This window comes from Poeciliopsis prolifica, unplaced genomic scaffold (genome assembly GCF_027474105.1).
Source record: "Poeciliopsis prolifica strain line A6 unplaced genomic scaffold, Auburn_PproV2 SCAFFOLD035, whole genome shotgun sequence".
Lineage (NCBI taxonomy): Eukaryota > Metazoa > Chordata > Actinopteri > Cyprinodontiformes > Poeciliidae > Poeciliopsis > Poeciliopsis prolifica.
Window position 1 is genome coordinate 2,973,567 of NW_026562410.1, and position 26,456 is coordinate 3,000,022.

Below are 26,456 nucleotides of genomic sequence, written 5' to 3' on the forward strand. Positions count from 1 at the left end.
CTTTTCCTGTTACGTCGGCTATTAGAACTCATCTCATAGACCGAACCCTGCAAACCCTCTCGTCCGTATTCATTTTCTGCCTCTGACCATCTATCATTTCTAGTTCCATGTCGTCAAGTTAGTTGCTGATAATCACCTCTCAGTGTGTAGATTGCCAATGCTGCTCAAAGCATCTGCATTTTCATTAATATACAACTAATGGAAACTATTTGTACAAATGTGAAGGGTTGAAAAAACTTCTCATTCAGCAATCCGATTTAATCTGCTGTAAATATGGCTTCTGCATGTGAAATGTTCAAATTAAGAACAATACAGTTGGATGTTGAAATCAGCTGCTGTTTGCTTCGGTGCCCAGCCATTGGGCCAACTAATGATATGAACTGCAACTTCTGAGTACAAAGAATGCACCATTTGCTCAGGGAAGGTCTTTCTATACGCAGATGACATCTTTGTTTTCACACTGATGTCTTCCCTAAGTCAAGCCATCAGTTCTTGGTGGGCAACATATCTACGTACAATTTAAAAATAAGATTGTGGCAACTGGTTGTTAGTTTGGTTATAAATGTGTGAGAAAAAAAATGTAATAGCTAATCATTATCATATTGTTATATTCTGATGTGTTGATATTTGTTGACACATTTTTAGGTACAAATTCAAATATAGTACAACTGCAATTTTGACTACAACTTTTGCTATTTGGTGCATTTTGTGATTATTAAACAACATAGTTTTGGCTCAAGTGACACTCGCAGACACTTTTCAAGTAATACTTTTCCAATTAGCATATTGTTTTAAAATTTTTATCACAAAAGATGTTTTACTGAATTGTTTCCAATCATCTGCAACAAGAAGTTCTGGCTTGTAAAAAAAAAAAAACAACAAAACTTTCATCAGATTAAAGTTGGAATGTTTTTAAACAAAAAGATCAAACAAATACAGTAACTGAATGATCTTGAAACAGATGATTGCTTTGTTTCAGCATGTGAAGGTGAAGTACTCAGTATATATGACAACATCTTGCTTTACCACAGCCAGCAGAAGCAACGTGCAACTTTTGAGACCTTCATTTCCTTCACACTCGCTTCAAAAAGTGAATGTACATGCGCTCAGTATTTTGCACTATTTATGACTCTACAGAATGCTCCATAAAAGAATATTGCAATGAAAGATGTTTGCGGTCTTTGATGTGAGCTTGAGCCTCAATTTGAAGCAGACATGTTGTCTAAAGGATGCCTGTAACTTTCAAAAACAACAACCCGAGAATCAGATTTCTCTGTTTTATTGACACGATTCATAGACCATCTCATTTCAGATACAATATATGTCCAGCAAAGCGCAAAAAGAGTGAAAAGCTTTCGTTAGTTTTTTGTTTTTTTTTAGCAAGGGTATACATACATTTAACAAACACGCGCCACTCGCAGTGGATATGAGACGGGGTTATTCTTTTAATGTAAACCTCTGACCACTTCAGGCTCATGTGAGATGAAGAGAAGCGAACCATGTTCGCTTACCCACAATGCATCACGTCAGAAATTCTCTTGTTTTTTTGTTCTTTTTTAACTTTGTAGATTAGTGAGCTAGCTAGATTCCTCAGACAGTTCAAAAAAATAAATACAAGGAGACCAGCGGCTGAATAGTACATGAACATTCAAGATGGAGGCAAAGAAACAGAAGCAAAAGAAGCAGACGCTACATAGGGAGGAGCCGAGGGACAACGACAACAACAAAAGAACATATTAGCAAAATCTTTTAACTGTGTTTTGCCTTCTTCCAGCTCCCTTTCGCTTAAATTTGTAGTATCGCACAGCAAAGGACATTCAGCAGAGCAGACTGGAGTTATAGAAAACAATCATGCAAAGAAATCCGTTTCAACACATAATCACTGATACGCAAAAATCAGGTCAAAAAATCAGCGCGATCAACAGTCAGTGCCTTCAGGTCTTTTAGTGGATGTCATTGGTTCTCTACAGACTTTATATTTGCTACTGAACTTTGATAAAAATTATATGACAGACCCGCTTCCTCTTGGATATCCAGTCCTCTGACTGGACTGACATTCCCGTTATCAGTAGGATCCTGGGCAGTTTGTAGACAACAGTCGTTGTTCCAGGGACCCCCTCCACCTCCTCGACCTCTGACCCCTAACCCTCCCTGTCGACCACAGAAAAGTCCATCTGGGAGGAGCCACAGGAATGACCTTTTTGCTTATATAAAAAAAAGGCGTGGTATTTTCTTTTATTGGCATCTGTTCTTACTATTTTGAATCTAATATATTTTCTATTTTTACAATCGTCTTTTTTTTCTAGACAACGAACAATTAAAGAGTCTCATTCCAAATAAAAATGCCTCTAATATACCACTATTAAAGGCAGCTATCAAAATAAAACACACCATTGAAATCAAAAAAGTTATCTTGAGACATTTATTTGCAAAACCTTAATATTCCTTTCAATTATCTTACTTATTTTTTTTTTTAGGTAAATAATATTGCAGTATTTCTCCAGTAGTAACAACTAATTTTGGAATGAAACACTTCAATGATAAATTTGTGTTCATGTACACATTCACTGCATTCATGGATAATGCAGTCCTTGACAAGTTCTGTGTTTTAACAAGATGTTCTTGATATGGTCTCTTCTTTCAGAGGTCGAATAGAATGAGTTTGTTTTTTTCCCCCTCTTCTTCCCAAGAACGACGTTCGTCTATCCTTACTGAATCCTCCTCCGTTACAGTTCCTCTGAGCGGATGACGTGAAACAGTGTCACGTTGTAGAGCACCTGGTGGCCATTGTTCCAAGCATAGAGGGCACGGTCATGAGGATTGTAGTCCAGCATGGAGATATGCGAGTACTTGTTCTGCAAGGGAATGTCAATGTACTCGTAAGTCGAGGAGTTGGTGGAGTACGCGTAATAAACCTTGGTTCCTCCCGAGTATCCGTTTGTGACGTAGAGCGTGCCGCAGATCATGAACGACTCGCCGGCGCTCCGCTTGGGGTGGTTGGTGGTCCAGCTCTTGATGATCTGCAGCGTGCTGGGGTTCAGCTTGCTGATGACGATGTTGCCGGCGTTCGGGTTGGTGGCGTAGACGGCCCACAGGCCCCCCTCGTCCACCATCAAGTCGATGTCCGAGTGGCCTCCCCAGGCGTAGTGGTAAGAGTTGCTGTAGCCGGCGTTGTCCAGCTGCCGGCTCTTGCTGATGGAGGAGGTGCGGAAGTCGAACTTGATGATGGTGTGGCTCTGGAACTTGTTGAAGTAGATGGAGCCGTTGTAGACAACCTGGCCCGTCCCTGACCACGGGTGCGGCAGCCGGTGCGACGTGAAGTTGTCCGACGTCATGAAGTCATGCATGGACTTGTACTCCCGGACAAAGCGGTTGTTATGGTAGCCGTCCATGTACCAAACCTAAGCAGAATAAAAAGAAAACAAATTATTCAGCTCTCTGCATCTTATAATTCCACTAAGTTAAATTTCCCTCAGTCAAAACCAAGTGTCATTATAAACAAGCATCCTAATCAAGTTAGCAATTTCTAGTGATTTTTTTCATTGGAGCCAACAACATTTTAATGATGATCATTTAAAAAAAAACATTCTTGATGTCATCCGCAGGATGGCAACTGAAGGAGCCTGTCAGGATGATACCTTCCTGGTTCAGCTGCTTTTTACCCCGCTTCCCGTTGGCTCCTCAGTCTCTGTGGAACTGATATGGCTAAGGCCCTTTCACCACCTGGGACCCCCTGCTGCTGTGACTGATTCATGAAAGCTAGTCACATGCAGGGAGCAGGTCCCCTTGGAACAGGATGAAACACACCGGAGTAGAAAATGAGGTCGAGTCAGACTGTCCACTTCTGCCAAGTAAACACTCTTGGGCCATTTCGCCTTTTGGTGTGTCTTGATCAAAATCGACAATTTTAGTCTTTGCGCAGTTCCCGTTTTACACATCAGCTAAAATTCTTAGCATTTCTCTTCACTCTAATGTTAAATTGCCTGATAGGCTGGATGGAATGTGTTATTTTTCAAAGCTTTCTAAAGGAAGGTGTTATAATTAAATAATTGACTAACTGTTATCGAGCTCCATCCTCTTCAAGGCCCGACGTTGAAATCTTACAAACGTTTTCTTTGTAGCTCATCATAACTACATGAATAACAGCTGTTCCTGTAATTTAGCATACACTCGTCCCTGTGGACCTTTAACCTTTTGTTTTTCCAACAAACAGGTTTTAATGACTTCTAAAATAAGAATTTGTTGCACAGGTTTGCAGCCATCAGCATGGCAGTCGCTTAATATCGGCTGTATATTAGACAGCTCTTCATGGCAGGGTCTGGAAAAGTTTGGTTAAATGAGTTGGTTTCCTTGCACTGAAACCAACTAATTTAACTTTCAAACTCAGACTGCATATTTTCAGTAAGACTGAAGCTGAAAACAAAAAGGATTGAAGCTTTGGGGAGAGAGTTTTTCAACACTTCACATTCATCTTCTTCAAGCCTTCTTGTCAGTGTGACCAGATAAATTAATCTTTGTCTCATCTATTTTATGCCACAAAGATGCTATTGGCACCTTAAATATGTATATTTTAAAGTACGAACTTCTTTCTCGGCTTGTAGAGGAGACATAATGGTGATGCAACGTTTCATTTTAGACAGGGACACTGGTCTTTCAAAAGGTTCAAGTCCCTGGCAGACTTGAGCCTTGGTGCATCTAGAATTGTACTTGAACATCCCAGACAATTTCCTTTCATCTGAGGCTGACGGTCTGGGTCAGAACGAGCTACAAACAGTTGCTTTGGTAGGAAATGATCCCCGATGAACGTAAAGGCGGGTTTAAGACGGAAAAAGCAGGTAACATTAACCATCCAGATCAGCCACAACATGGATCCTGTTCATAACTGGCTTCACTCCCCAGTGAGCAAAACAGCTGCTTCATTTTAGCAGCCACCAAACAGTCGACAAATCAGTGTTATTATTCCAACTGACTTTTCTTTTTTTAAAGAATAGCTGCAGCTTTGGAGTCACAGTTGTTTGTGAAGCAATCAGGTAGAGAACAAGTTTTGAAGTCTAATGTCTAATGCTTGTCAAAGACTTTGGAGCTTCCACTAATTAGCAAATGCCAAAGCTGACATATTTAGTTACAACTTATCTACAGGAAGCCGACGTTGTTGGAGAACAGAAATGACAAGTTCTGTTGGTTGCAGAGGGCAGTTTTCATCAGCGGATAAGTTTAACAGGCAATCAGACTTCTGATTAAGTTTGTACATTAGCACGTTTGTAACTTGCAACACCGGCAACAACGTCGCAAAGACCTACTTTTATAATACTTTGGATTTAAAACAAAAAGCCAAAAAGAATCAGTTTTGCATGGACCATTTCCACGAATAATAAGGCAGTCCAAAATTATGAAAAGCATTGATCAGCAAAGTTCTAAAATTTCTAATCAAACTGTCCCTGTACTTTAAGGTCCGTTTATTAAGATGCCAAAGAAATGCATTGCATCGACATTGAACAGCTTTTGGAGCAGCTGTACCTGCGAACCGCACAGCTGCCGGGCAAAAGAAACGGACTTTGTTTTTCCCTCTACGAAGAAAATATCAGCTGTAGATCTGGTCACAAAAGACAGATGGTCAACATTTTTACGTCTATCATCATTAATGTTATTTTAATCACTATTAAAATCCAAATTGGGATCTTTGCCAACTGGCAAACATTGCAAAAACTGCGCATGACTTAAATTAAAAGCTTGGCTTGTGTGCTTTCTTGATTTTCCGGAAGTAAATAAGATTTTTACACAGTCCTAACAAAGTTTGCCAAAGTTTAAAATTAGATTTTTAGCTACTTCCATGTCCAGAGATGTATGGAAATAATTAAACTGGGCAGAAAATATTTTGGTCTTTTTTTTTATTTTTTATGATTTCCTCCATGTTCAGTTTTTCAGAGCGAGTAAATCAAAAAGTTTTCCTACGAGGGTCATTTCTGATTTCTAATTTCAATATTTTCAAGAAACTAAGTTTCATTAAGAAACAGTGACCTAATGTTACTACTGACACTAACTCCAGTTGACTCAAATTTGAGGAAATAAGTTTTTCAACAATACCCAAAGCCATGACATCGTCGTCCAGGTTCAGACATGCAATCTCAGCATGTCTGAACTTATGAAACTAAATAAAAAAACCTCTACAATATAATCTGTGCTATGATTCTGCCAATTATCAAATAGAAATTATCTAAAAAAAAACAACAACAAAAAAAAACAAACAAAGGTGGAAAAATAAGATTTTCCATTAACTGTTTTTGGCAGAAATATCTTACCCAACCAGTTTCCAGCTCTACTGTTTGACTTCCCCAATGGACGCAGAGCACCAAAAGCTTTAAATGTCCAATTCTTTTTCAACAACCACATTAGACATTGTGTTACTGTGTGCTGTACTCACCCGGGTATCTCCTTCAGGCGCCAGCGGATCCGTCATCCAGGAGCCAAACCTGGATCCGGACGTCTTGATGGTGATTGGATCACTGATGCCGGTCAGTTTGCCGCAGGCTGCAAGTAAAGAAGTAAAATGGGAACATCTGCAGCAATGCCACTCCCCTCCCACCCACTGAGGTACTTCAGCTTGATCAAGCTTTGTGGGAAAATATTACTTTGTCACCGGGATGAAGTTGGGAGATCCAGTCCAGCTCGTTGGTATCTTACAGCCTTTCCCCATGCATGCTGTCCTCGACAAGAAGTGCTTATTATTCTGCTCACATATGCTAATGCCTGCTTTACCCTCAGAATGGGAATGTGTGAAGAAGTGAGGGAAATGAAACAAACAGGAAAAAAAAAATCAGGAAGGGGAGAGGCTCTCTGTACTTTTCCTCTTGTGTGAAACACCAGGCGTCATGGCGCTAATTAGCGTTGATTGAGGTGTTAATCTAAATTTGACAAAAATAACGCCGGTCTTGCGTCCCTCCTGACTGAGTTCAGACTAATCCTCTCTATCTAATAAGTGCAGGCAGAGATTAGAGGGTTTGTATTCATTAGGCTTTCAAGCTATTTCTTAGCAGAGAGAGAGAAATAATAATAATAATAATTGAGATCACAGCGAAGGGCTTCTCAAAAATCACAAGATGGGAGCCAGCCACAGTAAAAAGCTAATTTAAAGTGCAACTCTGTGAGGACTGCTCCTTTATGGGTTTCATTAGCCTCTCCCTTCCTCTCTCTGCGAAGCGTTTCATCCATTAGTCCATCATCCCCTTTTTGTTCTTCACCCAAGTGAAATGTCGCGGCCCTTTTGTGGACACACAACCCGGGATTAATTTGTGCTTCCCTCTGCTTATCTTCACACACATTGCAGCCACTCTCGCTGTCACATTCCAGCCTCTTATGTAATGGGACTCGTGGCGTTGTGCTGGAGCGTCGGTGTGTCTCCGTGCGCGGCATACGTCATGCCCGAGCGAATGTGTGGGAATTGCACCTCGGCTGCAGCTCGGCTGCAGCTGAGAAACAAATGCATACTCGCACAAGCGTGGACCTACCGTTTCTACTAGGGGGGGATTGAGTCCCTTACGTAACCCTATCGGTGGGGGATTAGAGACTGCACTCAGACATTGGCCATTGATTTATTTATTTCTTTTCTACAATCGTGTGTCTATCATTAGAAGTCCACCACTGCTGCAGTGGGCAACGCTGATGGATCTGCTTTCTGGAGATACGGCGCAGGTTCTAATCCCCTTTTGGCCCGAATTTGTTTAGCCTGAATCAGAGGCCAAATCCCAAGTGGGGGGGGAAATAAACACCTATTGAGAGCTGCGGCCGATGCCACAAAAGCACAACCAACTTATTAGCATTTTTAGCATGGTACGCTCACAAATGTTTCTTTGGGATTTTATGTGACAGACAGTCCAACACGAAACGGTGCATGAATATGGAAACAATTGTGCATGGTTTTCAAAACTTTTATGGAAATAATGCACTGATCCTCAGAGTCAGTCCTTATGAAGTTACAGTTTTGCTGTAACTGCAAGTTTTGTGGGGAATGTCTCTATAAGCTTTGCAAATTTGGAGACTGGTTGTTTGCCCATTCTACTTTGCAAAAGTATGTAACATGAGTATTCTGGTCTGAACCACCCAGTCGTAGCCTTGCAGGAAGGTGAACCTTCATCCTCTCAATAATGGATTTCTGAACCCTTCCTGATTTAAAACATTAGTATTATTGTTTCTAAATGAATATGAACTTGTTGTGTCAAACTGCAAATGGGTCTTTTTCCACCAATTAAATGTTGTTTTGTTTTATTATTGTTATTATTTCATCCTTCTTGCTTGAGAAAGTAAACAAGCTCAGGATCTGCTGCAGTTTGGTCACCGCTGTAAATTTGGAGTTGAGGATTCCTTCGTACAAACCCGCCGTCATCTGGACGAAGCAGGCAGGCAGCATGTTCTTTTATTTCTCCAGCGCATTCAACACAATTCAGCCTGATTTGCTTGGCAGTGTATTACCACCAGGCGCTGTAATAAATTGAAATCTTGGAAGCCCCTCGGGAAATACAGCGCATCAACAAAGTACTCGCAACGCTTCACTTTTTCCACGTTGTTATTTTACTGCCTCATTTCAAATTGCATAAGGTTGATCTAATTTCTCAAAAACCTACACGGACAATGATGGAGTGGCTGAAGAACAAGCAGAATAAGGTCACATTGAGGCCCACTCTGCCCAACAGAACGTCCAAAGAGTGGGCCAAAGATTTGCGTTACCAAGCAACAGCCACGAAACTCGGAGGATTTCAAAAGCCTCCATAAACGGAGAGATGTCAAAATTCTTCCTTATGTGCATGAAAAGCTGGAGAATCAAATATTTCACTCGCTAACATGTAAGCTAATTCTTAACTTTTCTTTTGCTACTTTCTTGTGCTTCCCTACAAAAAGAGAACTGGGAAGGAACGACGTTCTTATTTGTATCATTAAGGTGATTTCTGAAGACAATTTGTTGCACCTGATTTACTTTAGGGGCAGCGGAATACAGGGAGATGGACACAAATGCTCACCACATTTCTCAGAAAGAATTGAAAATCTTCTCCACTTCAAAGTTTTCTCCTGCTTTGTGTTAGTCTAGTGTGACATAAAATCCCATTGAAATACTTTGATGAGATTTTTGGATTTTGGGGGATTTTCTTTGGTATTTTCCAGTTGAATATTATTTACGGTCCAAGCAGAGAAGGCGGATCAGCTGCTGTGGAGCAGCCAGCAGAGGTTTCTCTCCTGCTCCTCCATCCATCAGTGTGTCTGAGTTTCCATGGCCTCCGTTTGCCTGCGGCTCCGTGTGCATTCACATTGCGGTGGCACGGGAGATTTATTTATTTGATTATTGCCCAGCAAGCTGGCATGTCCACTTGATCGATGGCCATTGTGTCCCGACAGCCACGGGCCCGTTAGTCTCTCTGGCACACAACAGCTTGAAGGACAGCTCAGCGGAGACTCTATTTACTCTCATTCGCTTTTCCTGCTCTTTTTCACTTTCTCCATTCCATTACCACCCCTCCTACAGCCCTCCCTGTCTGTCACTCAGAGGTAAAAAAAATTCCTGCCTCCTCTGTTTGTTTTCCCTTCCCCCGTTGTTATTGGTCTTATGCAAATGTGGCCAGTGACCTTGGCCAGTTTAATCTCTGCACGGCGGCATGGAGTTGGAGTGTATCTGTGTGCACGATGCATGAGAGCTTTAGCAAGCATGCGAAGATGAAAAGCAGAGCCACCCTCTGCTCTGGCTAAGCCAGCGTCTCGCTCGGTGACCTCGCCTTTATCCGCTCCGATCTCGCGCGCGCCACTGTTCCGTCCCAGAAATCACGGCTTCCCCCCCGTTTCCAGCTGCTTGGCCGCAGACACGGGGAGTGGTGCTGTAAGTGTTCACTTCCTTGTGGAGTGTTTTTTTTTCTTCTTCTTTTGCTTTTGCACTTAACTGTTTCAAGTCAAACTAATCTCATTATCAGCTGACAAACTGTCCAGTGTCCTGTGTGAAAAAGTAAATGAACGCTAAGTTTAACATCCGACTGTGTTGCACTCTGAGGGCAACAGCTGGCATCAGTCTTTTGGAAAAACCGGCAATCAATCTTTTACATCGCTGCGGATGAATTTTGGATCGCTCTGCTTGGCAGAATTGCTTTAATTCAGCCACATTGGAGCCTTTTTTTAAAGCCAGTGCCTCAGAAACTCAGTTACAGTTAAGTTCAGACTTTGACTAGGCCATTTTTGAGCCACTCAAGAGGTGGACTTTCTGTTGGCTCATTGGCCTGATTTGTAATATCTGTGAAGTTTTACCAAACAATCGAAGTGATGGTGAGATATTCCCCTTTAGGGATTTCTGTTGAAAAGCAGAATTCATGGATCTATCACAACAAATAAACTAATCTCAATAAAAGCATCAAGCAATCACCTCCAGGTTTGACTAAACGTTTGATGTTCTTTTCTAAAATGTGGTTACTTTTACATCAGATGTAATAGAAAGTCAATACAAAAAAAATAGCATTTTTGCTAAATGTCTGATTGTTGAATCAATGACAGACCTTAGCTGAGGTGAGTGAGGCCTGCAGGGTTTAGTTTTTGTTCTGGATCCTTTTGTGACCTTCTGGATGAGTCGCTCATGAGGCACTCTTGGACTCATATCCGCAGGTCAGACAGCCCTGGGAAAGTTTTTTTTTTTTTCTCCCATTTGTGGATCATGATTCTCACTGTGGTTCCAAAGCATGAAAACCCTAAGAGGGCTGGTTGGTGCCAAAGTCTGCTTTTGTATCATTAATATTCTATTTAATAAAAAAGTGTTGCTCATAAATTTTAACTAAATGTGTGACCAGTCTTAGTTAAATCATGAGTAAACCACGACGGACGACGAAGTCATCATTTGAAAACTCTCCTCTGCTTTCGTCAATCTCACCTGATATTAAAATCTGCATGACGGCACGAAAAGATTGAAGATTCACCGCAGAATGTAAGACAGAAGAATCAGTTAGCGAGCTGAAATGAGCTAACAGAGGGCATTGTGGCTCAAGCACTTTTTAAATCCCCCTCTGTCATCTTGCACTGTGAATTATTCAAAACAGGGACACAATATACCCGCGATGTGCTAAGTGCCTCTGCTCTTGTAATATATCTTAGTCACCGTGTGGGTGTGCATCTATTAGCACCGTCCTCTGTCATAAGACGTGTGAAGACACTGAGGAAGGGGCTAAAAGGCAAAGATAAGACTGGAACCACGTGAGCAGCGCAGCTGACTCTGTGGGCATATTTTTGTGTGCCACTTTGAGGCAGCAAGTGCTCCATCATGCCGTTCTGATGGGGCTGCCGCAATGAAGCTAATCAGGTTTAACATATTGAGGAACACATATTATGTAGGCTGAAATAATGCCTTCTCCTAGGAATGCCGCGTAATATTTCTAATAATGTAAATGAGTAAGGTGGTACACGTTTGCTAGAAAACAATGTGTGAAAACCCCTTAAAATCAATTATTTTCATTTCTGCAGCGTAATCGCCCAATGAAAGACAGCCTTTAACCCAAATGCAATCAATCAGTTTGGAATAATTCAATTGATTTGAATAAAATTACCAGTGGCAAAATTGTGTGCAGCCATACATTGACCTTGATTTGTTAATAAGGCAGCATTTGACTATTCCTTTTTGCACAGTCTGTCTCTAGACCCTGCAGAGTTCAGGGTCTTCACATATGCTCTCTCGTCTTTACCTCACTCCAGACTTTTTTCTGAAGAATTTAAGTCTTGGGACTAAGGTTGATTTTGTGCCTGCTCAATCATTTCTGTGTTGATTTGCCAATGTTTTCCTATCGTTACCCTCCAGAGGTAGCTAATGATGACCTACTTACACCAAATTTGTATGAAAAATATGCGAAAAGTTCAACAGGTTTCTGAGAATGTGCACTCTTGCACAAATCCTCCATTCTGCTTGACAGTTAAAAACACTTCGGCTGTAAGCTACGATACCGTCTAATGGTTTGTTTTGGCCTTTGATACTTTGTATTTGTTGTGCTTTGTTACTTCAGAGATCATTTTTTACTTCAAGTTTATGAACAACAAAAGGTAATAAAGTTAACAAAGAGGATTTCTAGCACCAACAAGGTGATTCCCAAAGCAATCAGAGTTTTACAATGAATTCTTTCTTGTTTTGGGTCTTTTAGGTACCGGTGGTATGCTGCACTTCTACCTCCGCCCTGCGCTTCTCTAGTTTCACATTTATGCAGAACATGTGTCACCTTCTGTTGCTTTGGTCAGGAACAATGACTCAACACAAAAATCAGCGAAAGGGGAGGGGGAAGCAGCCAAAATTCAGAAAAGAAAAGAAAAAAAACCTTTTGGAAGAAAATCCTGGGGAATTATTCAAATTGAAACACTTTTAAAATACTGCGAGTGAGGCTGGCCGCTTTAAAGCGGTGGCTTCAAAGTTTTGAGCAATCTTACACATGTACTTAGAGGGTCGGGCAGTTGCAAGGAATAAACCCACGCACAAGATTCCCTTGCTTTTTGCATCATCATGTATGTATGCCTGAAAGTAAATTTCTGGGCTATTATGACATCTTTAGTCAGTGTGTGTGCATGCAAGCAAAGTGTGTGTCAGCAACTTTCTGTGCCTACCTAATTTTTGCATGCATGCTCGCAGTCTCTCCTCAAGATTTGACACTCTGTTGTGGAGCTCCTCGTAGTCATAGGCCCCCATCTCTTCTTGTAGCTCGCTTAGAACTGACGTCAGATTTCGGACCTCCTCCTTAAACTGCAATACCAATTTGGCATCGGCTTTGTACTCCTCCAACACCGGTATCAACGGCCTAAGCGCCTCCATTTTCGCCTTTATGGCCTGAAAGGATTAGAATAAGCTCGGTTGAGTGTCAAGCGCGACCAAAGAAATGAGAAGAGAGAGACTGGTTTTCCAGAAAAGAAAGAAAAGAAGAAGAAGAAGAAAAAAGGGGAAAAAAAAGCACCTGTCTGAGCCTGACTACTCTAACTCTGCCCTGCTTCTTCACTTATTGAGTTCGTGTTTGGTGTTTGTGCGTCAGGTGTACTTGTTTTTGTTTGTTTTACTTTTAGTTTGTCTGTGCAGGTGTGTCTCTGAGCGAACAAACCCGAAGAATACTCTCCACCCGCTTGGACGGATCGGAGCAGGCGGGGTCGGGGCCCCTTTCTCAGGACAGCGAGCAGCCGTTTTTGCTTTGTTTGTTTGTTTGTTTGTTTCATCGTTGTTGTTTGTTTAAAAAGCAAGCCCTCGGTACACGGACAACAATTGGGAAAGCTCTTTATTGGTCATCAACGTTCAAAATGCAACATCGTATTAAGGGTTACATGCTTTTACATGTCACACACAACAAAGTGTCTCGAATTTTTACGTCTAGAGTTTTACGTAAAGAGTTGCTGATCAACCAAATATGCATAGACAAAAGCCAAAAGAAAAGTAACTAACACCAATTAGTAATAATAATAATTAATAATAATAATCATAATCATAATAATAAATGTATTTACGCCAGCAAAAAGCTTTTAAGATGGAAAACGTTGACAGCAGTAACATGCAGGAATAGATCAGTAGTGGGTTGGTTTGGGAGAAGGGTGAGGGGGGTAGGGGGTCTCTTAATCTTAATGATGCTAAGGGTAAATTAACTGTTTGATGCCCAAACACTCTCAGTACTGTGGCGCAGTTCAGGGGGGGAATCTGGAATTGACCTGCCTCTTCTTCCCTGTGGCTCTCTTTACATGTCTTAAAGTTAGTCCTGCAAGCAAGAAAATGACAGACTGTTGACAGGGGCTAGAGCTTTCTAACCTGACTCAAGAGACACACAAAGGCACACACATATTTAGTATAGTGCACTTAAACAATGTCACAGTAAATTGCGTGCATGCACTGAGCGTGGCTGCATGAGGTCGTGTGCTACGCATGCATAAATGGCGGGGGATGAGACACTTTGAGAAGTGCAAGACAGATGGTATGAAAATAGGATTCAATGCTAAAGCTAAAGATGCAGCAGAAACTGTATTTATGTGACATAGATGTGCACATAGCTAAATCTGTTGACTATTTTTATTAGGAAACCAGTAAGGAGTGAAACAAAGTTTCAAACTGACAACATACTTGTTTTTTTGCCTGAACAGAGTTTGTCTGCCAAAGCTGCTAGAAAGGGACCTAATGCTAGTCGGCCCTAAAACAAAGTTGAACTGCTTTAGCTTGAAAAAGGGAACTTCAGTAATTTTTTTGAGTTATTCTGTTGTGTTAAAGGAGTCTTTTCTAATACAATATTGCTCATATGGTCGACTTACAAAAATCTGCTACATTAGCCTTGAAGAAGCGAGTGTTATAGTGGCTTTCGAAGACGCTAATGTAAACAAGAAAAGCTGATTGACTGTTAGCCGCAAGGAAACTAAAGCTAAAGACTTATACAGGACAAGAAAATAATCATTTTCAATACTTTTGTGGGATTAAGCCCTCATCATTAACATCGATGAATTAAAAAATAGATATCATTGTAAAAATTTAAGATGTGCTTTAGGTAAATTAGACACAATTTACAAGTGTTTTCAGTATTACCTTTGGTATGTGTTAAATATGCAACAATAGGCATTTGTACACATATGAAAGCTTGGATTTGTGGCGGTTTGAGATCAATTCATGACTATAGCCTACAAGAAATTAAGACCACATTAAATTGTGCATATAATGCAACATATAGACTGGACTGGGTTATTCTGTAACGATTGCACACTCTTTACAACACAGAGTGAAAAAAGCAAGATAAAGGGTAAATTTACTTTCCTCAAAAAGTACATAATAAAATTACCCAGAAATTGACAAATCTAATTTTATCCATTCCTGTGAAACCACTAATATCGATATGATATGTGTATCATATCGAATTGCTGTTTGAGCTGAATGTACTGTTACACACTTACTATAAATTTACTTATACATTAAGGTTTAATATCAATCTTTTAGTAAGGGTGAGGACGACATGTTTGCCAAAATTAATCTGTTCCAGTTTATATGTAGAACAGAAATATCTGGGTCATATCAGCACTAATTAATATGATGATAAATTCAAATTAAGCAATAAATTATACCATTAGTAATAACTAATTTTTTTTTTAATGAGACTAAGTGGCAGCTCAATTTGTTTCAATAAAAATTTTATTGAAACACATTCGATAAGTGTTTTCAATCCTTCGCAATAAAAATGAAGCTAAATCTTGCTCTGTCAAATTAGCTGTGCCAAATGGGATTTCTTCCACAGCTTCCCTTTTGCAGCATTTCTATGAAGGCAGCTGACTTGAGAGGTGTTTATCTCCGACAGCTTACCTTGGTATGTTTGACCAAATGCATTTCGATGAGCATCTATTGATTTTAATGTCACAAATTTAGCCGCAAAGCTAAACACGGCTGCAGCGCGGTTTGGTTTCAGGCCAATCCACAGGGAGAGCTCAATAATTTAAAGGTGTCGACTTGATCTCCATTGAACTGAAGCAAAAAGGCAGCGATGTAAAGGGCACTAATGCAAATGCTACCAGAATGTCACAGCCTCTCAGATGTGATCTCAAGCACCAGGTTTAGGAGGAAACATCAATCGAGGTTCTTGCTTTAAAAGAGAACATTTACTTTTTATATACTTATAGTTCCTGTATCTGATGCAATTGTGCATATGTGTGTTTATTAAGCTAATTTTCACCTGAAACAAAAACAATTTAAAGTGGATGGTTACAATGATTTATTAAAAATCTTTTTTTTTTTTTTTGTAGCATTTTTTTTTTTTACCTATGTAAAAGAGACGGGCATTTACAAACTGTGAAATATATACTATTTATACTATAATGATTGCAGTGATTCTATACTCTTTCAACTAACAGACAACACAGGATGGGTTAGGCTGCTAACATTGAGTGACACAGCAATCTCTGAGGGTATGGTGGTGGGATGGATGGCTGCAGAAGGGGCCTCCTTACCTTGTATTGCTTAGCACTGTTCTGCTTGTGGTTCTCCTCCACCTCCTTGAACTTTGTCTCCAGGCCACGGAGCTGGACCTCCATCTTCTCCACGTACTGAAGGTCCCTCTGGGTGCGCTGGTCCAGCACCTGGATGGACTGGGTCATGTTCTGGACCTGGGGATCCGGTAAACATGAATGGAGGCTGAATGACTAAAATATCTCTGCTTTTTTTTCCTCTACCCCAAAAGTTTTGAGTGTCTGGTGTAAAAAAAAAAGCAACAGGTTTCCAATATGCTGTTTTGGCTTAGCACGCATTTCGTGATGAGTCACAAACCAAAGAGCCCAAACATCAGCCAGCTAGTCAGGGGCCTCAGAAGCGACATATGCATACTGTTCAGACATTTGTCGTCTCCAGAAATGATCCACTTCATAAACTCCCTAAACTAAGAGGAGCCTGTTGATGTGGGCTCGTGTAAAATCGACCAATCTGCGTAACTTTGGATTAGCTTGTTTACCAATGTTTGCGTTGTAGCTCCCAGGCTGGGCATTGAGCTGCGTTGCATCATTAGACATGTTGCTCTGGGAGCATGCAGCGCAACATAAGCACAGCGTTCAACTGCCTCCCATGATGACTTGGGTTTCCAGGGAGCTCATTAGACACTTGATTTCTGTTCTTCTCCCACATTCAGGGAGGTGATTGGAGGACCATCTCTTTGTGAGCGTGAAACAAGGTAAAAATGGCTGCCCTGGGCATTGTGGGACACCGATTGCCATTGCTGTAATTGTAATTGTATTTAGCCAAGCAATTACCTTCTCCAGCAGCTGCCTCAGTTGTTTGGTGCGAGCATCTCGCGAGCACATGGACTGCTGGGGCGCCACCACGGTGCAGACACACCTCCCTTCACTGTCCTGGGCGGAACTGTACACCTGCCACGACTCCTCTGGATTTGCTGGCAACACCTTCAAGCAAAACAAAATAAATAAATAATCAAAAAGTGCTGTCAAATGGCTCAAAAAACATAGCTTTTCAAAAAAAGCATGATGAACACCAGTAAGCTTTGTTGTTTTGTGAAATGCGCATCAATGTCTGTTCCCCATCACGGCACGCTCTGAAGACGCATCAGAATACCACACCATTAAAACAGATCGGCAGGTAAGTCAGCACGGTGACCATGGATACTAAATGCAGACTCGTCCAAAGGCATCACTGACCTCGAGGTTATAAGGGTTGCTCAGGCAAATCTTCCTGCTGCTGGGTTTCAAGAGAAATGCTGTTTGGTTTTACTGTGATTGTATTATTCCGGTATGTACAATATGAAAACAAACGGTTTCTCCCCTGTTATGTAATGTACTTTACGCTCATTACTTACGAGTCAACCTGAGGAAGCAACTCCTTGACAACTAAGGGCACCCGGAGGCCCTGGTGGCCCCAGGAGCACTAGCTGTATCCATATAAAGGAAGATATTCAAGACTTATTTAACAAAAAAACCAAAGAACTTCAGTGTATAAACCCATCAACCAACTGTTGTTGAGTTTAGTTCCTCAAAACGACCAAAACGTTGATTTTGCGATTTTGTGGTTTTTGAATCTAAACTACGTCTCACCAGAAAATGTGCAGTCCATTTTTTTTTTGCTCTGCCTTCAGTCTATATATGGGCCACAGCTCTACTATTCCAGAACTATGACGTCACTTTTTTCTTTTTATAATCCATCACACGAGACATGACTAATCCATTTACTGTCCTGCTGTTGGGATCAGAGAAAAGGAGTGGCATTTTTTAAAACACATTCACTCCTGTGTGTCAGCTGCCTTTTAATCCAGCCAGGGAGGCGGTGATAAAGGAAAAGGGGAATGAGGCTACAACTGAGTACTCACTAATTGCACGAGGGAAAAAAACAACTAAAGATTCACGCATACGGCTTTTTATGACTTTTTCCCCTTAGGACTATAAAATAGATGTTTTTTTCTGCTTCCTTGGTAGAGTTAATAATAGCATCAGAGCCTAATTTGTGTTCAACTCAAAAGGCCGTCAAACGCGTGCGCTGCTGATTGATGCTGCCGAATGGAAAATAATGGGAATTCTTACTGCCTGACACGATTTCTGAAAATCGTTCCACGCAGAGGCGCCATGTGAAGGAGTGCAGTGGTGGAGAAAAGCAACGGCCACTTCGAAAAATTTGCTGCCTCTCCTGCTCCAGGCAGTCTTGAGACGCAGAGGAGAAGCCAAACATGGATGAGCTAAATCATGCATTTCCTTCATGCTTATTTCATTAACTGTTTTGTTGCACATTCCTTTGAATTGTCAACCTCTTGTGCACTAACCCGCACATAATAGAAGGCAAGTGCTACCCCCTGGATTATCAACGGCACCCATTTGGCCACCCCATTTTTAAAACTTCCTACAGGCGCCCTTGTCAGTGGGATTAATTCCAGTAGGTCAGTTATTGTATCCACAGCTCAAAATCGAAATATTTGACAAGAGCAGCATGACAAATACTTGATTTTGATTCATCCGGCAGTGGCATTGAGCGCCTTCTTCTTCCATTCACCCACCGTGGAGAGGATAGATGAAAACCCCTGCTGTTTCAGAGGGGATCTAGGAAAGCACGTTGTTTATTTTTCTTTTTTTCTTTTTTTTTTTTGCATTTGAAGCATTTAAATGTCCATATATTTTTAGAATCAAATCTCAGAGGAAGAATAAATAAATAAATAAGAGACCAACTTTCCATTTCGGTGCTGCAGCGCAACATCAAACACCAGTGGAGGAATCTATGACGCCTCTCCAAAATCCTTTACTAGTCCGGGGCGCACGGCACAAGCTCAGCTTTAAATTATGAATGAGCCAACAGCGCTTTCCTATAATTAACATCCCCTTAAGTGATGGATGGGGGGAAAACAATCGGCCCGATCTCTTATAGGGGGGGTTTGAGGGGCCAATGGATGGAACTTACTCCCGTGCTCCGGTCTGGGTACCCTCCCTGCGCCGCCGTCAGCTTGGTGGTATTGAGCCCCACCAGAGAGGGGAGGGTCTGCGACATCCAGTTGGTGATCATCGCCATGGTGCTCAGCACGACCCCGATCTTCAGCAACGGCACCGTCATCTTCCTCGCGCTCCGGACGACTCGGACTCGACGTCAGTCCTCCTTCATTCTACGGACTCCGTGGAGAAACCGGGGAGGCGAGTCGCGGTGCCCAGAGCATCTCGGCAGTCCGACCGGGTCTCCGGCTCGGCTCGGCTCTTCGTGGACATCTTCTTCAAAAAGGAGAAGGGCGATGCGATGCGGGGAGTGCTCGGAAGCAGAGGCGCAGGCGGGTATGTGGGACAGAGGCGAGAGAGCCGCAACGCTCGATCTCCAAAAAAAGTGCCCGACGGGTGTTTTTTTTTTTTTTTTTTTTAATTATTATTATTTGTATTATTATTATTAAATTAAAAACCCCGAAAGCACGCAGCCGATGGATAGATCCTCTTTGCTGGCCGTCCCGCACAATGCTGCTCCCGATCTCCGGTTCGCCTTTTACTATGTGGGTCCGCCTCCTGCTTTGGGTGCGCTCTGTGATGAACTGCTCGTACGGGCGGCACCAAATGGATGTGAGGAGGGAGTGGGGAAGAGGAGGTGCTGTAGATCTCCACAGCGCCAGACGCAATGATGTCACACAGTACGGGGCTCATTGTAAGAGCCAATCTCGAGTCGTCAATAAGCCACAAGCTTCACGACAATGAGGTCAGTCAGACAAGCGACGTCTGAGAGGACTCTGTGATCCTGGCGGTCATGTTGCTTTCTCACTGGCCTTTATGTCCGCACAATAAATTCCCGCGCAATTCGCTTCCGACTTGGAAGAATAAAAAAATATAGCTGCACAGTCAACACACAAAAATCACTGCAACACAAAAGGCGACAAGGTTTTGCAAAAAGCTTTAGAGTGAGCGTGTTTCAGGTCTGGTTTGTCTGGTTGGAAACGGAAGCGTTCGCTTCTCTCCTCTCAGAGAATCTGCTTTTCATTCGTGTGACTCTGGCGCCATCTTGTAGCTGGTTTGGGCGTTACAAGTTTCAATACACGTCACTCATTAAAGGCGTATTTCAAAGCGTATCTGGCGGGGATTTCAAGCTCGACCTGCACCGACCTTTGCATCTAAGCACTGTACAAATTTGTGTCGTGAACGTCAGAAGAGATCAAAAACATTATGTAGAAAATCATTATGTTGATGGAAATGCAGTTATAGAGTTATTACTTATATGAATCAGTAGAACTGACTGATAGTCACAGGTCCCATCCAGTGTTATGTGGGTCAAAAGGTAGGGAAATATTACCACTGATAGAAATAGTCTGAACCCCATTTCCTGGGATTAATTCAGGTAATGGTGAAAAATAAATAAAATTATATATCCCTGAGTGAAAACACTCCTTCAAGATCATCAGTTAATGAGCTTTTAACAGTGACTTCATTCTGTATGTGTTAAACTTTTTTTTTTCTTAAATTCAGAAGCAGATATTGCTTTTGTGTGTATTAAAAAAAACATAAGTGTAAATGCAAAATAAATATTGATTAACGTGCGTTGATTTCTGAGAATGTATTGCTAAATTTAGTGACAAAAAGTGAACTATTTGTAGTTTTTATATCAGACTTAAATGCCTTATGTGCTATCAGTCTTATGTGTTAATACATGATCGGCTAGGGACCCATTTCTCTCATTACTTGTTGAAAAATGCACCAGTTGTGCAGGTGTTAACCGAAACCTAAAGTTTCATCGTAATGTAAACAGCCGTAATTTTTTTGCATTTAATTTTGAGAGGGCATTTTATGCTTTAGTAGTTTGTCAATAGATCAGCAAGTTTTTTTTTTTTTTTTTTTATAGCTGATTCAGAAATTAACATCTAACTTGGTCCTTCTTGTGTAATGTAGAAAGCAAATTAAAAAAAAGCAGAACAAACCGATGAAAAGAAGATTAGGCATGGGAAACACAAAGAGATGCTGTAGTGGAAACTAAATTCTACATACGACCTCATGCTGCCTTGGGATTATACAGTGGATTCATCTTTCACTACAGTAACGCAACACATTGCATGAAATTACATTGATATACTTTAAAAAAATAAATGCCATACTGTTTTATCCTCTTTGCTTTGTTTCCTAAGAAAACCTTTAGAAGCTGTTTTGTTGATAGCAGGTTTCAAAACAGCGATTTATTTTCTCCATATTATGCCAATTAATCATTCAGCAGTTATATCAGTAACCGTGCTATTGAAAAAAATATATATATATATTAAATGAGACAAATATAAAAACTAGAAAACCATTCATTTCCCTGCACCTTCACCCTCGCCACAGAAGAAACGGAGGGTCAACAGCTTGGATTGAGAATTGGAACGTTCTGGATCAACGGGACACAGATTAAAAAACTCTGAACACACGACTGCACAATCTCTGAAAAATCTCTCTGAAAGACACTGAATATGTGAACAATCTACAAGCAAACTGTGTTTCCATTACTTTCACATCCACCAATTCCCCTTTCACTGTAGATGACCTTTAAGGCGGGATCACACAGTGACAGTAGTTTCACTGGCAGCTATCGACCTCCCCCGCTAAAGCTCTGGAGTCCACTTTCAGATTATATAATGAGAGGAAGGCTAGCATGAGCTTATAATGATGTTCTCAGGGCTGGACTTAAGGAGTCCTTTGCAAACAGGCGTCTTTGTGGAACGCAGACTGCAATAGAAAAAGGGAAGGAAGGAAGAAAGGACAGTGTCCTAAAAGTAACCTCAACAGGAATGGACGTACCTCTTCCTTGTTAAGCCCATCCAGCTAAAGCCCTCAGGATTTAATCATGCAGGACAACAGTTATGGTGGCAGAGAGTGATTAATAATCATTGACCTTCTTGTAGATGGGTCAATCAGACTGTTTATCAAGACAGATTGGTGGATATGCAGCGGCATTGATTGAGCATTTATCCTCATGGGGTTCATACAAACAGACAAGAGCAGTGGGTGAACTGTCGTGTGCTGCGTTTGCCTGAGAATAATACCGATAAGTCATTTCTACAATGCATTCGTTGTGAACAAATCTGTAGGTAAAAGCAACAGAACTGCTAGGAAAAAACAAAACAAAAAAAAAACAAGCTGGCATATTTCACAACCCACCTCCACAACGACCTCGTTCTGCTGTGAGATTGAGCATTAAAGCTTGATGAGAGTAGTACTTTTGTCTGGGCTCTTTGTGCTGCTGCAGCTGTTTTTGCCTTGTAGGACAACCACAATGTCACATTCAGAATCTAGAGTTTTAGCTGTTTGCAAAAAGAGTTGGGGGGGAAAAAAAACAAAAAAAACATCACATATCTCAGCCTACAAATGCGCTGTGAAATGCATCGTACCTCCACCTACTCCTCTTCTGCTTCCTTCCTCCTCTCCACCCTTTGCCTCAGCCGGCCATGCTGAATCATAATCATCAGCTGCCAATCACACCACGCATAATGAAATCCACTCTGAACCCATGGAACGCCAGACTGAGTATCATTGTTGCTTTTGTTGTTTTGTTTCCTCCAAAGAGAGCCTTTAAAGCCACTTTGTATCTACAAAAGCAAAAAGACAGCTTTACAACCTGAGCTAATTCTTGGTTTACCATATCGCACAGCGTCAAAAAGATGGCTTTCAACGTCAACACCTGCTCCATCATGTGTTGCCGAGGTACTTTAGGATGTGAGCCTGAAGCCCATTGGTGGAAGAGGCGGTGCAGGTGAGGAGCAGATGCTGCTCTGAATGCTTACTGTTCCTCTCAGAGGGAACATCGAGTCTGCAGAGCCCAAAAAAATCCAGGGAACAGAGGGCGGGATGAACGCAGCGAGGGTGTCTCTGGCTGCCACAGCCAGATGTCTTGAGGAAAGACGAACTTTGCGTATGAAACTGAGAGTTCCTGACGTAGCTCAACAGTAAGAGCTGCAAGTCCCTAATATTTACAGAAAGAATTGTATTATTTTTCCCAACCTCGCTTCAGTCGGAGTCGAGGTTGGGAAGATGTTTGGTTTCCCCTCCTACACCAAAAGGTTTCCATGAAACAGAGGCAATAAAAGCAGCGGCTTTGTCGGCGTATCTTGTCTTTTAGTTTTTCTTGTGCGAGAATATCGACTTTCTCACAGGCCATCAAAGCAAAGACACTGTCAGTGTGTCGCAGGCCCTGACCTGCACAGGAACCAGGCTGCTGGTCGCAACTCCAGAAAGGCAAAATGCTTTTCAATCCACCTCTATGAAGTCGCCACATCCTGTCAAGACAACCCCTACGTGCATCATATTTTCTTCAAATATAAATTCTAGAGGGTGCCTGCGCTGTAACTCACTGTCAAGCTTCAGTGGGTAGCAACAGGTGCCTGCTGCTTTCATTCTAGTCAGTGGGACATTTCATACCCACATTTCACAACTGATTAATTAAACTGATATTAGTCGGTTTACAGTACCTATAAGACTCCAATAAGTAAAAAACCAAAATGAATGGAGACATGACGTGACACACAGAGCAATATGGGTTATATGGTGAGTAACCCAGGGTTTCCTCCTATCTTTGAGTGGCAACACAAAAGTTAAAAGTATAAAATTGTAAATAGACTAGAGTTTTTTCCATTCTTTACTTTTGAAATTCAGTCGACTTTTTAAGCATTGTAACCTCACACATCGAGTTACTTTAAAACATGGCTTGAGAAAAATGGCATTTACTTTGTTTTTGGCTTAGTTGGAATGCCAAAAATGGAAGATTTAGACATACATAGAAATTGCTTTGTATATCTTGGTCAAAACCTGCATGGAACTATAAATATTATGTTAAGATGATGATTTGTGGAATCTGCCCCCCCCAAAATGCCACAAACAAGGGGAAATCTGTAAGTTTCTTAAGAATAGGAGAACAACTCTTTTCATTTTATTTTGTTGAGTGTGTCAGGACAAAACGCAGTTTTTACTAGCACAACTTGGGAGTAGGTTTGTAAGAAAAGGCAGCCATGTTTAAGAAGTCGGGCTACGAACTGTCAACGGGGTAAAGTGAAATTTGTGCATTTTCGGAAATCAATAAAGTTATCTTGAGGACAACAGCCCCGTCCATTCTCTTTCTTTGATTTTGTTGTGGCACCACAGGATTATCAGGAGACTTCAAAACATCCATGTGAACCCTCCACCCTTCCTCCCCTCTTGCCTCCATCAGCATCATCCGCAGCTGCATTTTGCTGACTCGCTGCCAGACCAACAAAAACTGTCAACATCCAAACTTCTACCAAAAACATATTACGATTGTCCAAACCAAGCTGTTGCTTCCATGACTAAAAACTTCTTCCTTGTAGATGACATTTCCCATGAAACCTGTTGGAATCCACACACACCCCACGGCTCCCGCCCCGCCTCCCCAATCCTCTCACAGCCACATTCTGTCAATATTGTTCCGACATGCTGGTTGTCAGGGCCGGCAGGGGTTTTTTGCAGCAAACTACTTTACACCCACATTATTGAGTTTGTGCCTAGTGGCGTGCCAATTGAGGGTAGGGGGGCAGAAGGGGGGGAGGGGGGTATGGGCAGAATTTATTGATAGCGCCTCGTTCCACATTTGATATTATTTTCTCTCCAAATACCAGTTGCAGTTCGATTCACAACGTGTCAAAACTATGCGTTTGTGCTGAAGAAAGCAAAATTAAATAATAAATAAGATTTTCTTTGAAATACATAAATAAAGATCCTTCGTTCCAGAACAGGCAGAGGGGCCTTGGTGATGAATAAACCCACTCCCCTCACCAGTCTCACCTTTATGATGTTTGCTGCCTGTCGGGTGTCTCTAATGAACAACCCCAACGTCTCACTGGGTTTTGTGCGCACATTTTTTTTTTTTGTGCCCATTGTTGGAATAATTGCTCCCTTCATTCACAGGCGCCAGCAAAGTCACAGTGTGGTCAGTGGGCATGCTCACACCCCCCCCTCCCCTCCACCCCTCTTACTGGAGACACTGCATTTGATTGTTTTGCTCCGATTTCTGCAAGGAGCAGCAGTCCATCACTATTGTTAATTGATGGCTTTTGTTTATTTATTTATTTATTTTACAGGGAGCTGTGGGCAACATCTGGTAGCAAGAAGAGTGGAAATGTTAAATCAGACCTTTCGCTAACGAGGACCGATGTGTCAACGCGTTCACAATCATGTAACCCCGGGCTGTTCGTCTGGGGGCTCGGGGGGTGTGTGGGGGGGGGGGGGGGAAGAAAGGGGCTAATTCTCGGGGTCTCCTTGTACGAGGGAGAGCCACTTAACCTTTAGATACGTGTGTGTACATAGGCACAAACAATAAACAAACAGGTGGGAAAAATGGCGTGTAGAAAGACAAGCAAACCTACTTGGGTGAGTTCTGTGCCCATGAAGGCGAGGAGGATCAGAGTCAGGAGCTTGCTCGCGGGCTGCATCTCTTGCCTCCGGTGTGCGCGCGCCTGGACCAGCGGTCTCACATGCAGATCGGCTCCCTCCTTTTCGCGTCCCCCCTCCCCCCCCACCTTCCCCTACCACCACCACCACCCCGCTTTTCGGCTCAGCGGTCTTTTTTCCTCTTCAACCACCTCTCTCGGCTCTGTTCCTCTTCTCTTTATTTTCTCTCTCTCTCTGTATTTTTCTCCTTTAAATAACGACCGCGACGGCAGTTCAATCCCCCCGCAGCACACGACGGCGAATCTGCCTCGCGGAATCGTATCCGGGCATGTTCCGTCTCACATCGAGAGCCTCGGTCTGTCTCCGGAGCCTCTCCCCTCGTCGGGTGGCGGACGCTCTCGCCTTCTTAGCTGCGACGCGCGGCTCTGACGGACATGGGAGCAGGGGGAGGCTGGTCTGCGCGCGCCGCTCCGCGAGCGAAAACCGACCGGGCACAAATCTTCAGGTCGGGATATTGGCAAAAGTTTACCTCCCCGCCTCGAGCTGCCGTATAAGGTCTCGGCGAGGTGGGAGGGGAGAGGAGGAGAGAGAAAAAAAAGAAAAAAAAAATACAAAAAGAGAGAGTCGGAGCTGTCCGCGGTGCTGAAAGCGGAAGTTGCATCGCAGGGAGAGCGAGATTTAAACAGGAAGGAGCCTGTTTAAAATAAACAACAAATAAATAAAAAAAACATCAGATTGTGACGTGATTGTTTGGTTTCTAAATTAAACTGTATTGTTTACAAGAACTTTATTTTAAATTTATCATTATTATTTTTTATGAATGTCATCAGTTGTGAGTTTATGGATGGAATAAAATGCAGACCCGAGCCAGGACCATGGATCATGTTAAATATTTTAAATAATAATAATAATAATAATAATAATAATAATAATAATAATAATAATAATAATAATAATAATAATGACAAAAACTTGCAAATAAAATAAAATAAGGCAAAACAGGAAACACAGGGAGCCAGAGCAGAACAACAACAACAAAAAAGTAACAGGAACTGGGGACAACAGGGAAGTAACAGTAAAGAAGAACTAGACCTAAGAAACATAAATAAACTAGATTGACCAATAATAACTAGACACAAGACACA

The 26,456-nt window shown here is 41.9% G+C and overlaps 1 protein-coding gene across 2 annotated transcripts; it reads right to left on the reverse strand.

The window, feature by feature from the left end:
- Positions 1-1,263: 1,263 nt before the first annotated feature.
- On the reverse strand, positions 1,264-25,959 carry olfm1b (olfactomedin 1b). Of its 2 annotated transcripts, none has more exons than XM_055052399.1 (6): positions 25,287-25,959; positions 16,738-16,887; positions 15,946-16,101; positions 12,601-12,820; positions 6,422-6,528; positions 1,264-3,401 (listed from the first exon to the last, which is right to left on the reverse strand). In XM_055052399.1, exons 1-6 carry the CDS (start codon positions 25,350-25,352, stop codon positions 2,727-2,729), a joined length of 1,374 nt encoding a protein of 457 aa, XP_054908374.1. In that variant the 5' UTR covers positions 25,353-25,959; the 3' UTR covers positions 1,264-2,726. The 2 variants fall into 2 exon arrangements, with proteins under 2 accessions (XP_054908374.1, XP_054908373.1); XM_055052398.1 differs by lacking the exon at positions 25,287-25,959 and adding an exon at positions 18,881-19,870.
- Between the last annotated feature and the right edge of the window lie 497 nt (positions 25,960-26,456).